This window comes from Balaenoptera physalus (genome assembly GCF_965194825.1).
Source record: "Balaenoptera physalus genome assembly, chromosome: 17".
Classification (NCBI taxonomy): Eukaryota; Metazoa; Chordata; class Mammalia; order Artiodactyla; family Balaenopteridae; genus Balaenoptera; species Balaenoptera physalus.
The window spans coordinates 3,083,203-3,100,575 of NC_138895.1; the positions used below are offsets into that span (position 1 = coordinate 3,083,203).

The 17,373-nt window shown below is 43.4% G+C and overlaps 1 protein-coding gene across 1 annotated transcript; it reads right to left on the bottom strand.

The window, feature by feature from the left end:
• Window positions 1-4,200: 4,200 nt before the first annotated feature.
• Window positions 4,201-16,415, bottom strand: ALKAL1 (ALK and LTK ligand 1). The gene is made up of 4 exons (XM_082433113.1): window positions 15,967-16,415; window positions 8,665-8,718; window positions 6,980-7,060; window positions 4,201-5,876 (listed from the first exon to the last, which is right to left on the bottom strand). Exons 1-4 carry the CDS (start codon window positions 16,130-16,132, stop codon window positions 5,812-5,814), a joined length of 366 nt encoding a protein of 121 aa, XP_082289239.1. The 5' UTR covers window positions 16,133-16,415; the 3' UTR covers window positions 4,201-5,811.
• Between the last annotated feature and the right edge of the window lie 958 nt (window positions 16,416-17,373).

A 17,373-nucleotide genomic window follows, 5' to 3' on the forward strand; every position in this document is an offset into this window, starting at 1 on the left:
CATCTTGCCTTTCAAAGCCAAGGATGCTCAAGAGAAAGTGAAGTGGAAGTTCTGGTAATTATCCAGATAGTTCAGAGATATAGCAGACAGACTGGGCTGTCTGCTAAATCCCCTAGGTGACTAGCTGAGAACAGCCAACTGAATTGATCCAGTTTGGGTGTTCGGGAGGAAACACTGTCAACCTCCTGTCTTGCTGTTTAGACACTGAGATTACTTCTGGGATGTGTGGATGCTACTTTACTGCATAAGCATGAATATTTGACCCCATTCATCTTTTAATCACTCATCTCCCTGTGTGAGAAAATTCCCTCCATGGATACAAATTAAAAGTTTCTTTGTCTGGTTTTGGTATCAGGGTGATGGTGGCCTCGTAGAATGAGTTTGGGAGTGTTCCTCCCTCTGCTATATTTTGGAAGAGTTTGAGAAGGATAGGTGTTAGCTCTTCTCTAAATGTTTGATAGAATTCGCCTGTGAAGCCATCTGGTCCTGGGTTTTTGTTTGTTGGAAGATTTTTAATCACAGTTTCCATTTCAGTGCTTGTGATTGGTCTGTTTATATTTTCTATTTCTTCCTGGTTCAGTCTCCGAAGGTTGTGCTTTTCTAAGAATTTGTCCATTTCTTCCAGGTTGTCCATTTTATTGGCATATAGTTGCTTGTAGTAATCTCTCACGATCCTTTGTATTTCTGCAGTGTCAGTTGTTATGTCTCCTTTTTTACTTCTAATTCTGTTGATTTGAGTCTTCTCCCTTTTTTTCTTGATGAGTCTGGCTAATGGGTTATCAATTTTGTTTATCTTCTCAGAGAACCAGCTTTTAGTTTTATTGATCTTTGCTATTGTTTCCTTCATTTCTTTTTCATTTATTTCTGATCTGATCTTTATGATTTCTTTCCTTCTGCTAACTTTGGGGGTTTTTTTGTTCTTCTTTCTCTAATTGCTTTAGGTGTAAGGTTAGGTTGTTTATTTGAGGTTTTGCAAACGAAGCAACTGACAAAGGATTAATCTCCAAAATACACAAGCAGTTCATGCAGCTCAATAACAAAAAAAAAAAAACAAACAACCCAATCCAAGAATGGGCAGAAGACCTAAACAGACATTTATCCAAAGAAGACATACAGATTGCCAACAAACACGTGAAAAGATGCTCAACATCACTAATCATTAGAGAAATGCAAATCACAACTACAATGAGGTATCACCTCACACCAGTCAGAATGGCCATCCTCAAAAATATTTACAAACAATAAATGCTGGAGAGGGTGTGGAGGAAAGGGAACACTCTTGCACTGTTGGTGGGAATGTAAATTGATACAGCCACTATGGAGAACAGTATGGAGGTTCCTCAAAAAACTAAAAATAGAACTACCATACGACCCAGCAATCCCACTACTGGCCATACACCCTGAGAAAACCATAATTCAAAAAGAGTCATGTACCACAATGTTCATTGCAGCTCTATTTACGATAGCCAGGACATGGAGGCAACCTAAGTGTCCATCGACAGATGAATGGATAAAGAAGATGTGGCACATATATACAATGGAATATTACTCAGCCATAAAAAGGAACGAAATTGAGTTACTTGTAGTGAGGTGGATGGACCTAGAGTCTGTCATACAGAGTGAAGTAAGTCAGAAAGAGAAAAACAAATACTGTAGGCTAACACATATATATGGAATCTAAAAAAAAAAATTGTTCTGAAGAACCTAGGGGCAGGACAGGAATAAAGATGCAGACATAGAGAATGGACTTGAGGACACGGGGAGGGGGAAGGGTAAGCTGGGACGAAGTGAGAGAGTGGCATGGACATATATACACTACCAGATGTAAAACAGATAGCTAGTGGGAAGCAGCCGCATAGCACAGGGAGATCAGCTCGGTGCTTTGTGAACACCTAGAGGGGTAGGATAGGGAGTGTGGGAGGGAGACGCAAGAGGGAGGGGATATGGGGATGTATGTATACGTATAGCTGATTCACTTTGTTATACAGCAGCAACTAACACACCATTGTAAAGCAGTTATACTCCAATAAAGATGTTCAAAAAAAAGTCTCTTTATTCATTACCCTCCCAACGTCTGTCCGTCAAAGTTAATATGATGAAAAATAAGTACCAAGTACAGTTGATCCTTGAACAATGTGTGGTTCGGGGTGCCGACCCCCCAGTCAAAGATCTGAGTATAATTCACAGTCAGCCCTCTGTCTCCAAGGTTCTCCACTTCCACGGGTTCAGCCAACCAGAGGTGGACCATGTAGGCCTGCAGTATGTAGTTACTGGAAAAAACCCGCTGTCAGTGGGCCCACACGGTTCAGACCCATGTGGTTCAGGGGTCAATTGTAGTAAAATAAACATCATTTCAGCTGGCGATATCTTTAGTCAATCTTTGTAGGTTTTAAGTATACTTAGAGCATAGAACACATTTCTGAGGCGCATTAGTCATCTATGAGAATGTTTAAAATCTAATTTCATAGGGTTCCATCTGAAATAACTTACCTGGGGGAAACCATACTAATCGTACAGCTCCTCTAGGGTATTTTCTGTTTCAGCCAAATGCATCTCACTGAGAAGTTCTCATTTGTCACCATTCAATAACCTCTTCACTTTTATAACAAAGAGCACTCCAGCTCCCTAAACAGTTAACGAGTAAAGATTACTTCCTTTTTCCAACTGTTGTCAACATTATAATTACTATGTAAAGGCAAGGAACCAAAACTCTATTATTCTTCTCATTCTTTCTGACATGGCATTATAGCAGAATTTCAACACACACCCAAGTTTTTTTAAGTAATTATTTGTACGACTTTGCCCAGAGACCAAAACCAATAAAACTGAACATTGAAAATGTAGCTTCACAATATCCCTGAAGCCAAAGGAGGTTTTTGAGCTTGTTTTTCTGATGGACAAACAAGTATGTGTGTTTACAGACACAAACAGACACATGCTCAGTTATGGGAGGGACAGAGGAGCTAAAAATGGAAGTGATGGCCAGTCCAGACCCATGTCTCCGCGACACCAGCACAAACAGTGGAAAAGGGATAAAAAAGCGGCAACTGTACTGCGATGCATTGCTAAGCAAAGCGTGCTTTACCTCCTCTAAAAGGGTGGGGTTTCCTATTATTTTGTTTAGGTTTCTCATTTTTACATCATTGTTTTTCAATGAAACTGATTAAACCCGTCAGGTGTGTTGTTATTTTCTAAACAGAGCTCCCAGGTGCCCACACACTCTTCTCCCCACCAAGTTCATTTGGACTTCTTATTTAAGGCAGCAATACCATATGCTCTAAATTCAAAAAGACATAAATGGTCTCAGGATCTTAGCTATCAGTTCAGAAAATGAATATTTACACATGTATACATATATGGTAATCATATTTCAATAGTAGGAGCTCTGCTACAAATGTCGTTAATTCAAAAAAACACAGATTTTTCATATTTCAGTTTTAACAAAATTCACGTTTCAAATGAATGCAAATAAAAGTAACAAATTCTGAATAAATGTGTTAAATATTATTAAGTTAGAATTATAAAAGGGGACCTTGTACATGATTATTCAACAAACATGTTACAAAAAATCATATCGAAAATATCATTTCTCTTTGGCATGCTCAGACATAATTTACGTAATTAAATATATAATTCATACATATATGGAATGTTAACCATACAATAAAATAATATATATAGCAAAAATAAAGTAGAATAGCATAAATTTTAATATTCTATTTGCAATATGTGAATTAAACTTTGTATTAAAAAATTTCAGATTACTATATACACCAAGATAAACCAAGGAAGATCTCATCCTATGCTAGGACACAGCTCACCAGTTATTTCTGAGAAGTCTCTTATTTTACTCATCTTAATACACCATAAAATTAGAAGTTTATCTTTTTTACAGTTAGTACGATTCTAGGTACTATTTTTCCTTCGAATTAGGTTTACGTTCTTAAGAAATACCTGTGGGAGGGAAGAAGAAAAATGTCATTTATGACCTAGTTTTTAACATATTTAAACATATGCATAGTTTTAATATAGTTATATTTTATTTTATTTTGTTTAAAGAATCTGTGGACTTTTAATTTACAGTCAAATCCTGAGAATGTAGATTAATGTGTATGTGGAGGGGACTGATCGGTACTTTTAGAAAGTTTAAATGATGACTTCCATCGTTAAAGTTTTAAGATATCTGCATAAGCCAAAAAATGAACTTGACATCACCTAAATAACTCAAAAATATTCCTAAAATTTATTCATCTGTAATACTCTAATTCCTTGTTAAATACTTGGAAACAGATACTATCAGAGATGACTCCTCCAGAAAAAAACTCACGAAATCTCCAAACTCTGCAATTTTAAAGGGGCCTGTTTATCAGGTCTGTCCTCTATGAATCTTGTCCCAGGAGAATGTAAGTTTGCATAAGATATTTTAAATTATAATACAGTACTTGTTTTTTTGAGAAGTTTTCCAGTTATTAGGTTGCTTTTTGGACTTTGTGTACATTTACTCATTCGAATAAAATATATCAAAACAAAGAACAAGATAAACGTGGCTTGATTGATGGATTGATTTTTTTTTTTTAAACATGGCTTGACTTAGGTCACTTCAAGAGCCTAATGAGCTTTCTTGATTTACTCATGTTTTGCATTATTCAAAAGGTTTGAGATGGGATGAGAGTAACTGATTTGAATATCCTGCCACTGAACACTGAAATGATCTAACTTATTTTCTTAATCTAAAAAAAGGGAAATTTTTTAGTTCAGCAACTTTAAATATGCAGAATTGAGTGCCAATTATTATTATTAATTTGTAATTGCTTTTTCAATAAGAATAAGAAGAGTAACATCAACAATAGGTCAGAATTGTCTCAGTAATTGTCACAGCAAACCTATCAGATGGGTAAGTAAATCCCCATGCAGTTATTTGGGATAAATTAAGTTACACTGGCCAGATCGAGATATTCACAGATACTTCCAGACTACAGGTTCTCCAGGACTTTGATTTCCACCCTCGAAAGGTGAGGAACTTTAAAAGGGACTTGTCTGGGGTACTGGAACGCTGGCGACACCCCCCTTCCCCGCTCCCACCCTCCAAATGTTGACTCTGTACTACACCAGAAAGAACTACTGATTAGAAAGATATTTGCAAAGAAATGAACACCTTTCAGTCTTTTGTACAGACTCTACTTTTGTAAATAAATGTTAGAATTTGCTTTTGATTTATCTAGGTCATACAAATACTTTATTGCCCTAGGTCTCCAAGGGTAATTTAGCCAGAATGAAAATTCTGACTTAACTTCACTCTGGCAAAACGCTTACATGTTCATTACATGTTTGATTGTTTGCTTTTTCTTCTATTCTTCTAATATGTCCTCTCTTATTTTAACCTATATTGCACAAATCAAAATTTTAGGGCCCTACTTTTATTATATCTACTTTTATTATACTTTGACCAGTTAAAAAAATAGGTAGACCTTTAAATAGTTTTGCTCATCTAATGTGTATATGCATACGGTTTCTGCACAATAATGACATAACATCAAATGTTGAAATATTTTAAAAAATCACTGAGGACTTGTAAGACTGCCAAAAAGCTGTTTCTATTAATTCAATCACTGTTGAGGACATTTTTTATTAATTCAATAAACCATTTAGACCAAGCTTTAACACTAAGTGGAAAATCCACAGGTTAAGTTCATTTGGTGGTGCTAAAAATCAGCTTCCTGGGCTTTTAAAATTGTTCAAAATTTCTTAAGAGAGTCAGGCTGTTAAACAGAATAAGAAAAATTAACAAATACATACTCACATGTAGGTCTTCTATGCCTGTGAGCACAGAGGACTCACTGCTAATCTTTTGAGCAATCTAGCACATCTTTTGTAATCTAGGAAAGACATTTAAAAGTAAATTGTGCATATGGTTACTACAAATGTGGGGAAAATCATGTTAAATTATTGTCACTAATTCTTAATAATGATAGCTATAATTTAATAAACATCTAATATATCAAGTACTTAACCTGGATTTTCTCATTAATTCTCCTGATGATGTAAGCAGCTAGATGTTATTGTCATCTTCACTTTAGAGATGAGAAAACAGCCTCAAAATGTTAAGAATCTCATAGCTGGTAAGCAGTTTCATTCCAAAGCCCAAAGTTTCTCCACCCTGCTGTGCTACCACTTAATCATTCTGCCTAGATGCCAACAAGATTCATTTTCTCTAGTCATCAAACACAAGTAGTTTTTGAAAAAATCATAACAACTCTGACTCAACATCCCAAGTAAAATTAAATATCCCTCAAGGTGACCAATTTAGTTAAAAAAAAAATACAAAACCTTTAAAGTTCATTTTCTTTAAAAAGAAAGTTTAGATTTAGAAAGGAATTTAAAAATAGCCAACTGAGTTACCACACTTGATGATTTGGGCAGTTTAAAGGGGAGCATTTAAATATAATGTGTGGAATTGCTATTTAGTTCAGTAACTTAAGAATCCAAAAGAATTCATTAGACAACCTTTAAAACGCACGCTACCGTTATTCAGAAAAGTCTATCACTCAGCATATAAATGATGCGATATGAAACTACTTGTAAAAACTTCGGGGGAAATTTTGACTTACACTTCATAGTCATCTTTTTTTTTTTCCATTTATATAAGAGAGTGCCTTATTTATGCCAAGGAATTTGATAAATGATAAAAGGTTTATCATTTATCAAATGATAAATCCTGACAGACATTGTGGTCCTTAAGGAAATCTGGCTATTTTCAGATCTGTCTGAAATAGTCCCAATTAGAATGCGGTTTCATTCCTCACGGTGTCAACAGAATGCACACACCTTAAATTTAAGCACCGTCAATATTATAAACAGCACGTCATACAATGTTTAGTCTATTATTTCCCACTCACAGACAGCTGAAGTTTAAAATCACATGCATTTAGTGTTGGATAACGATTTTTTAAAAAGGACAAAAATGACCCAAGTTACTTACAAGCTGGTGTTGAGCAATCCCTGGTGTTGTGGTAGAGCCTGTGGAAATGCTTGCTACACTCGGCTGAAAACGTGACCGGCCCTATCGGACAGGAAAAGAACGCTTACGATACACATAGGTGTGTTTTCCAATCAAATCTGCCAGCACTTTATGGATAGAGATAATATAACTGGTTTACATCTTTCCATGTCCTTAAAAGACCTTGCCTGCGGGCACGTCTCCTCCCCCAGACCCTGGGGCAGGCAGTGAGGTGTAATCTGTGAAAAACAATCGAAATTCACTCCACATTCTCAACATCTCACATAATGGAACATAATCCAATTTCAGGAGAACTCCTCAGAATAAGTAAAAGGGAAAAGCTCTAGACAGAAAAAAAAAAATCTGCAGAGAGCAAATCAAGTGGGTGTGAAAGAATAAAAAATAAATATCCACGGTTTCCACTTTCTGTTCTTCAGTTTTTTATTTAATAGGAATGAATGTTTATATGCAGAGACATTTATTCCATTTTCTACTTGGAGTGATTTGTGTCAAGGATGACCGTAAGGTGGACGGGGTCTTGAGACGTCCCTTACTTTCCCCACAAACCCAAGACAGTCCTCACCAAGATTCATCCCTACATCTGGAGTCTGCTTTTTATGGACGTGGTAGAAGTAGGGGAGCCCACAGTGCCACCACCAGGGTTCTAGAAACATCAGGAAATTTCTTCCACTTCCCGGTGCCTCAGGAGGGTCTTCACCTCCTCGTTCCAAAGTTAATTAACCAGGTGGCCCTGGGCTTTGGTCAAGGGGGAACCCACATCTCTCCCAGCTTATAGGCCTGAGATGTAAAACAGGGAAAGGCGGGGGAATGATTAGGAACAGGGTAAAGGTCAGGGTGCACGCTTCGAATTAAGTGATTTGCTAGAACATGGGGCACAGGATGATTGTCATGATTCACCAAGTTGATACGAAGAACCAAGGAGTGTCGCGGGCGAGAAAGCCACCGGTGCTCACCATGTGACACATGGAAGGGAACCTGCCCTGCCCCGTGCGGAACACTTCCGCTGCGTCGCTGGCCGGGGGCACAGCTAAATCCCTAGCACACCACGGAGGACGCGTCGCGGAACAACCCCCCCCGCCGCCCAGCCACGCTCTGCCCGGCGGCCACGCACACCCTTTGCCTAAACTGGCCGCCCGGTCCTGCCCCAAACCGCACCACGTGTGCAGAGGATTGCTTCTGACCAGGGTGCCTCGCGCATCCGGGAAAACCCTACTCATCCTTAGAGCCCAGCGTATACACTGTGTCCACGACAGCCTTTTCTGGTAGTTCTCGGCAAAACTGTCCACTTCATCCTTAGAGCCCAGCGTATACACCGTGTCCACGACAGCCTTTTCTGGTAGTTCTCGGCAAAACTGTCCACTTCATCCTTAGAGCCCAGCGTATACACTGTGTCCACGACAGCCTTTTCTGGTAGTTCTCGGCAAAACTGTCCACTCCCCGTGTCTCCCTAATATCCTGTTTACACTTCTATCATTCACCCAGATCTGCTTCACATCACCATTAAAACAAGCTAATAGCATTTGCCTACCTCCCTGACAGGACCGTGAGCCTCTAACAGACGTTTATTTTCATATCCTCCGTGCCTCATGGAGTAATAGGCTGCAATCTTTTTACTTAATTGAATCACGGATAAAGTTCATGCCTACCTGTGAAATGCTTTATGAATTTGTCTTTTAAGTTCAAATCTCTTGGGAATATTTCTGAAAAGAAAAAAAAACTTTAGAATTTCTTGAATGCACTTCCATCATTAAAAAATATCCTTATAAACACTAGTTCAGAAGGATATCTGCACCCCCGTGTTCACTGCAGCATTATTTACAATAGCCAAGATACGGAAGCAACCTAAGTGCTTGTTCATTGTTCATTGATGGATGAATGAATGTGGTATATATGTATACAACGGAATAGTACTCAGCCATAAAAAAGAATGATACCCTGCCATTTGTGACAACATGGATGGACCTAGAGGGAATTACGTTAAGTGAAATAAATCAGACAGGAAAGACAAATACTACATGATTTCACTTACACGTGGAATCTAAAAAACAAAACAAATGAACAAACAAAACTAAGTTCACAGAAACAGAGAACAGAACAGTAGTTGCCAGAGGGGAGGGGCATTGGGGAGGAAGCAGAATAGGTGATGAAGGAGGTCTTGAGGTACCAACCTCTGGTTATAAAATAAATAAGTCATGGGGATGCAATGGACAGCATGAGGATATAGTCAGTAATATTGTAGAGCACATTAGAAAGTTGCCAAGAGTAAATCCTGAAAGTTAACTATGTACGGTGACGGATGGTAACCAGACTTCTCGTGGTGATCGTTTTACAATGTATACAAATATCGAAACATTATGTTGTACGCCTGAAACCAAGGTAATGTTGTATGTCAATTTTGCCTCAATAAAAAAGTTTTAATATCCTTACAAGTAGACTATAATGACAAGCACTAAACACATGAGCTTGTGGTTGTTCACTCAGCTGATTCCAAGTCTGTGTGTCCAGCCCTGGCCAGGGTGACGGGCAGAGGTGAGGTAAGGATGCTGACCTTCCTTTATGAACTTTGTCTAAGGGTGAGGAGAAGGCCAGGATTTTAGGCAAGGGAGTGATACCATCAGGCTTCATTTTTAAAGATCATCATGCCTGGTACAGAGGGGCGAGAATAGACGCAGAGACGATAAAAGGTTTACAGAGAAGTTACCGTGCATCTGTCGAACAGCGCTGGCCTGTGGAGGGGTTAGCAAACTGCCCTCAGGAGTCATCCTGCCCCACGCCTGTTTCTGTAAATAAAGTTTTATTGGACCACAGCCATGCTCATTATTTACGTGTGGCCTACGCCTGCTTTCGTGCTACGATGCAGGGGCAAGACATTGTTGCAGAGATTGTATGGCCCACCAAGCCCCAAATATTTTGAAAATGTTTGAAATAGAGAAAGGTTGCCAGTGCCTGCTCTGTCGCATCCTATTTGTATTCAACTAAAATGGTGATTGTCTGCAAAGAGGCAACAGGGGCAAGGATTCTGGGGTGGGAGGGAAGAGAGATTTTTCAGTGCATACTCTTCTCATTAACTTTAACATTTTTTAAAATTTATTTATTTATTTTTGGCTGTGTTGGGTCACCAGGGAAGTCCAACTTTAACTTTTTTCAACGTAAATCTGTTTTCATTTTTCAATAAGCAACTAGTTAATTGAAAATGAATCTGTATTTAAGGATTAGATGCCCTGGTGATAACTTTTGATGAACAAAATATCAGATGAAGGACTGAATATGAGAGAACTACCCCCAACAACAAAATGAGACAATTGAGCTCTGATGGAAAACAGTCTTAACAATCGGCTTCCATTATAGAAATGGGAGCCACATATGTAATTTAAAATTTTTAGTAGCCACATTTTAAAAAGTAAAAAGAAGTTGAAAAATTAAAATTAATTTTAATTAAATTAAAATTAAATTAATACTTTATTTAACCCATTATATCCAAAATATTATCCTTTCAATACGTGATCAATATTTTAAAATTACTAGTAAGATAGTCTACATTTTTTATACTAAGTTTTCAAAATCCAAGGTGTATTTTACACTCACAGCACACCTCAGTTTGGACCAACCACAGTGCAAGTGTTCAGTACTCGTAGGTACCCAGTGGCTACCATGTTGGACGGCACAAGAATAGAATGTAGGCTTCACCCCTCTGGTATCTAAGGACAACGGTATAGGAGATTACGTGTACAGATGGATTAAAAATAAAAGGATCCCAGGACTTCCCTGGTGGTGCAGTGGTTAAGAATCCGCCTGCCAATGCAGGGGACACAGGTTCGAGCCCTGGTCTGGGAAGATCCCACATGCCGCGGAGCAACTAAGTCCGTGCGCCACAGCTACTGAGCCTGCGTTCTAGAGCCCGTGAGCCACAACTACTGAGCCCGCGGGCTGCAACTGCTGAAGCCCGGGCGACTAGAGCCCGTGCTCTGCAACAAGAGAAGCCACCGCAACGAGAAGCCCGCGCACCTCAACGAAGAGTAGCTTCCGCTCGCCGCAACTAGAGAAAGCCCACGCGCAGCAACAAAGACCCAACGCAGCCATAAATAAATAAATAAATAAATAAATAGTTTAAATAAATAAAAGGATCCCTAGGTAATGCTTGATGATTACCCTGGAACAACTTGAATAACCTATCATCTCATTCATCCAATTTATGAAAATTTCTAGTTTTCATTTAACCAAAACAGTTACCATCTGCCACCCACAACAATTTTAAGTTTACAATAATATATTTTTAAAGGAACAGACTTGCATATTATGTATATAATGTTGGCAAGCTTATCTCTTGTACCTACTTCTTGTTAAAAATGAGCAGAGATCATGTGAAATAATTAAAAAATCATAATACACAACAACTAGAAAATAACAGAAAATGTTTAGTGTTTGCTTTTACTTGCATATAACTTAATATCTTACCATAAAGATAATTTGCTCTGCCATGATCGATTCTTTACAAAGCCATGTTAGTGAATCCTTAGTACCTCTGGAAGTACTGAAGGGCATTACTTTATGTTTTAATCTAGCATTTTTCATGTACTTGAATTGAAATGTTTGTTATATAGTTCCCTGAGTTATCATTTCCTTTAGTTAAGGAGCTGGCATGATTATTCTCCTTCTAAATATATAAAAACAATTCTACTTTCAAAAATAAGAACTAGATTTATTACATCAGTGCTGAGAGAATCACTGAGGGAAAATATAAGCATTTGAAAAAAATTCATGTTTATTAATAACTCTGTTCCATGGGTCTTCTGGGAGCTTGTAAGAAATATAGAATTTCAGGCCCAGACCTATAGAGTCACTTTCACAAGAACTCCTAGGAGATTTATTTGCACATTCAAGTTTGAAAGCAGTAATCTAAATGTTCCAAACGAGATACAAAACTTCTTGAATATTCAACAGTGAATTACTTCATAATCAATAAGTTATAATATTATTACTAATGTATTTGTAGTCTGTGATTATTAAAAGACAGGACACAGAATTCTTTCCAGTAAAATTATGTCATCATGGGGGGTTTTGTTGGTGGTGGTTTGAATTTTTATCACTTCTTTACTTTCGGGCACTACAGCGTGCTCCAGGCTCATCCTGAATAACTTCCTGTCTCGGTGTTAGTAGCAGTCATTTCTCCAAGGAGCCCTGGTTCCTCTTATAGAGGATGGTATTAGAAACCCAAGTCTGGGAATTCCCTGGCGGTCCAGTGGTTAGGACTCGGCACCTTTACTGCCTAGGGCCTGGGTTCGATCCCTGGTCGAGGAACTAAGAACCCACAAGCTGCGTCGAGGGCAAAAAAAAGGAAACCAAAGTCTGGGTACCAGGTGTGCTTGTTGCTCCTGGGGCATGCTTGTTTCCAGGCCGCGCAGCTGACGGAGCAAAGAAACATATGTGTGGCATGTATGGGCGCCCTGATTTTTAATATACCTAGTGTTTAGATTATTTAAAATTGTACCACAATACTTGCTAAAATATATTTTTGGAATGTACAGTATGTGTAATATTTCACTGATAATATTACAAAGAATTTAGGATTTAGATTTTTTTTTTTTTCACACGGAAATAGCTGCAAAGACATCATGCAGGAAGAGGGCCTGGAAGGAGAGGTGAATTCTGACAGGCAGAGATGACAGAAGTACGTTCCAGGAGCTGGCAGAATAGCACAGACAGCGGCTACGGCATCTGTAAGGAGTAGGCCCAACCCATGAGACCTGCACCCTGTGAGAACCACAGAAGGGAAGATGGGGCAGGTCACAGGGGACTTCAATGTCCTGCCTTCAAGAGAAGTTAGGGCTTTTTTTGGAAAATCCAGAGACGCCACTGCAGATCTGTGACTGGGGAGGAAACAGCCTGGCACTACTAAGAATATTCATTTGTACTGAAATTAACACAACACTGTAAATCAACTATAGTCCAATATAAAATTTTTAAAAATTTTTAAAAAGACACTTAAAGCACCTACTTTTCAGCACTTACGATAAGATCAACCTAAGTAATATGTATTTTATTTTTTAAATTACAATTAAAATGATGTATTAATCTCAAAAAAAAAGAATATTCATTTGTAATTGTTTGTAAGAACCTCTCCAAAATGGTCTTCACATTCCTGCCTTAAGCCTCATGCCAGCAAGGTTTTACATCAAAAACAAACAAACAAACCCAAAAAAACCCAGCAACACAAATCTGATTCCATGAAGCCTGCAGAAGAATGTAAATGTTCAGTGACATCTCTTGAAAAGGCAAAGCTTTTCCATCAAAACTTTCTAAAAGTCCCCCTTATACTTCCATCTCCCGAATTTCACACCAATTCCTTCTCTGTCCCAAATTCCTCCAACCCCCCTCTCTAGCCCCACCACTGCCATTTCGCAGACATCTGACTCTGTCTTCATTTCAGTGACGAGTACCCCAGAGCTCCCTTTCTTTTGCAGAGTTCTGGGAACGATTCTTTGCTCCATTCTGCTGGTGTGATGGTCAGACAACAGTGGGGAGAAGGGATACAGGTTATGAAAACACACACTTTCCATGCTTAGCCCAATGAGGCAGCCCAGCAGGGGGCACTACCCGAGTTAGGGAGACAGTGTGACATTGTCCTGAGGCTTGAACCAGGGCGATGGGCAGGACAATAAAAAGGAAGGATCAGATTGTAGAGACATTGGGAGTGGGGTTTGGTCATTAACCTGAGCTCCTTCAGCACGAGTCAATAATGTTGGTTAACTCCGTATTCCCACGCCCATCAGAGCACGTCAGGTGTGTGCTGTGAGTGGCTAGATGAACTGATGGATGGGTGATGCGTGAACAAGGCATGGGGCGGGGAGGAAGGGGGGCCGGGGATGGTGAATCCTGAGGGTGATGGGTACCTACCTCTCACACCTCCTACTTCCCAGTGACCCCTCCAGTTCTAATGGCATCCTCACTGGTCACCCTCTCACCTGAGGCTTCCCCACTTACTGCTTCCCCTACTGGACCGATCCCTGCACCTCGAGCCTCACGGGAGTGTTTAGGGAAGCCGCTGACCTACAGAAAAGGGCGGCACCACAGCTGCAGGTGCAGCAAGGGTTTCAGAGCCCAGAGCGCATGCGAAGGCCCGGGTGATGGTGTTTACTAGGTCGCAGAATCACGGGGTCAGAATTCCAGAGGTACCTGGCAGGGGTGACAGTCCTTAGCCCCCAGAGCCTGGGAGATGTTTCCTCCTGGATGAGCTGTGACCCCCGCCACACCCGAGTGTACCTGTGAGGACCACCTGGATAGGGCCGGCTCACATCCTTGTTGGTCCCTGACCCATGTCCAAGTGTCCCCTTCACTTTCACAGACTCACATACAGATGTGAAGAGTCACCCTTCCTCCTCACGTCATCCAAAGACTACATCACAAACAGCTGGAGAAAGCAGCCAATGTGGAGCACAGATCACTCTCTGCCGGGCTGTGTTGTTTTTATAAACTTTGGATTGTTGCCACTTACATTTTAACTTTTAATAAAATATTCTTTCTCCCTAGAAACTCACTTCGGTAAGGTTTCAGTCTTTTACAGCGAAAAGATCTGTTAAACTTCAATGACACAGGTCTGAATTAATGTTACCACAAATGTTCCTGCAGTTGGAGACTTTCTCCCACTCTTTTACTTTCCAAAGTGACATTCCATTCTGAGATAAACATTGGGGCCAAGAACAGTGGCAAGTCCGAGGACGCGAAGGGTGTGGTGCCATCACTGCATCACTGCGGTGGTCACCGTCCCTGCCCAGCTCCCCGCCGGGAAAGCCCTGTGCGTCCCCAGCACGCTGGGAAGCCCTGCCCAGCCCTGGACGAGGTCCTGGGGCTCAGTGACCCGTCTCAGCTTCCTGGACCTTCTCCATCCCCTTGCCTCCCCTTCAGCCCGTCACTGGCCTCCTCTTTGGGTCTACCTGTGCGCCAGCCTCCCCGCCTCCCCACCCAGAACGTGCCCTCGGAGCGCAGACGCCTGACTGCCCGCTCCCCTGGCTGGCGTCGGCCTCTGCATGGTGACTGGCATGTAGCAAGTACTGGAGGAAAATTTGTGCAGCGAATATGTATGTATTTATATCGTAACTATCATGAAGGAAAAGTGGTCCTAAGAAACCCCTCTCTGCTTTGTTCAAAGTGAAGTAAGAGGCAGGGGAGCGAGGAGATGACAGCAAGGCTGCAATGGGCTGCGACCTCTCAGCCAGCGGGGTGCCGGGGGGCGGTCCCCGGGGAGGGGCGCCTACTGCTGCCCGTCGTCGCTCCGCAGGTGCGCGGGCTCCCGGCAGAGGCGCGTCTGAGCGGCTCCCTCCTCCTGCCCCGCCCCGGCCTTGCGGCCCTAAGCGACCCGCAGCCCCGCCGCCCCGTCGGGCCGCTCCACCCCGGGCTTCTCACGGTTACTCCTCGTTCGGCCGCCTTGGGGTGTCCCAGGACCCCTCGTGTCGCCTCCTTTTTCTCCTTGTTCTCGTCCCCACCACGCGCTGGGCAGCTCAGTGGCCAGGAGCCCGGGCGCCCGGAGCTGATCCGGGAGCCGCGGCGGCGGGTGCAGCCTGCTCAGCCGCCCAGCCCTGCGCCAGCTCCGGGGGGCGCAAGGGGGCGTCCCGGCGCGCGACGCCAGGGACCTGGCCCAATCCCCACACGCGGGCTGACCACCTGTCCGCCCCGCCTCGGCCGCTGGGGCAGAGCTGCCTGTCCTCGGGCTCCGGGCCCCGCTTCCGAGGCCCGGCCTCTCTCACGGGGAAGGGGCGCACGAGCCGGTTCCTCCGCGGGATGGGTTCCTGGATACTTACGTCTCGGCCGCGGTGCGTCTCACCGGCTCCTGGCCTCTTTCCCCGAGCGCGCGCCGTCGGCGGCGAGGGCTGCCGGCCTGTTCCCGCGGTGCGCGCGCCTCTCCGGGCCGCCCGCGTCCCCCCGCCCCGGGCTCGGCGCACGGGGCCGCTTACCTGCGCTCCGGGAGGCCGCGGGGAGGGACCGCCAGGGCTTCGGCTCCTCGCCCGCGACGCGCGCGCCCCTGCGGCCCCCGGGCCTCCCCTGGGTCCCGGGCGGCGACAGGACCAGCGCCAGCAGGAGCAGCGCGGGCAGCCGGGCGCTTGGCCTCGCCGGTCGCATGGGCGCGCGGGAGCGGCCGGAGGGAGATCAGGCGGGTCCCGGGCGGAGGCGGAGGGTCCGCGCCCCGAAGACGGACGGCGGGCGACCCCTGCGCGCCTCGGGGAGGGACGCAGGACGAGCACACGGGCGGGGACGCGCGGCTGCCCCGGGGACCTGGGCGAGGCCCAGCGCGCGGATGCTCACAGGTCCGCGCGGCCTCCCCGACGGCCCCGCCTCGGCTCTGCGGGTGTCCGGGCTCCCCGCGCAAGGCCGGCTCTGCCCGCCGCCCCGTCCAGCCCACGGGGATCGACAGAACCAACTTCGCGGCCGGGACCGAGGAGAGCAGCGCGGGAGCGGCGCGCGGCGGCGGAGACGCAGCTGCTGGGAGGGAAGGTGCGGGTCCCCTGAGCTCGAGCCCCGCCCCCAGCCCCTCGCCCCGCCCCGCCCCCAGCTCGGAGCTGGCGGAGGAAGGATATAGAAAGGACCTTGGAAGAGGGACTCCCCATCAACTCTCCGTCAGGGAAAAACACCCTCAGACAGTATCATCTATGGCTGAAAGTCTGTCCTTTTACCAGCCTCCCTCTGTTTCCCCAGCCCAGTCGACCACTTTTCTACTCTGTTTCTATCAGTTTGACTTTTAAAAAATTCCATATGTAAGTGATATCATGCGGTATTTGTCCTGTCTGTCTTATTTCAGTTAGCATAATGCCCTCCAGGTTCACCCAAGTTGTCACAAACGGCAGGATTTCCTTCTTTCTCATGGCTGAGTAGTATTCCAGTGTGTGTGTATGTGACGTCTTCTTTATCCATTCATCTGTTGTGGACCGACACTTAGGAGGTTGCATACCTTGGCTATTGTAAATAATGCTGTCATGAATATGGGAGTGCACAAATCTCTTTGAGATACGGTTTCAGTTCCTTTGGCTATAAACCCAGAAGCGAGGCTGCGGGATCATATGGTAGTTCTGTTTTCCATGGTGGCCGCACTAATTCTGAACCAACCGGGAACTGACAGTGCACAAGGGTTCCACTTTCCCTGCATGCTCACCAGTACTTAACTATTTCTTGTCTTTTTGATCACAGCCATACGAACAAGTGTGAGATGATATCTCACTGCGGTTTTGATTTGCATTTCCCAGATGGGTAGTGACACTGAGCATCTTTTCATGTATCTGTTGGCCATTTGTGTGCCTCCTTTGGGAAAATGTCTATTCAGTTCCCCTGCCCATTTTTTAATCAGGTGGTTTAGGAGTTTTTTTGGT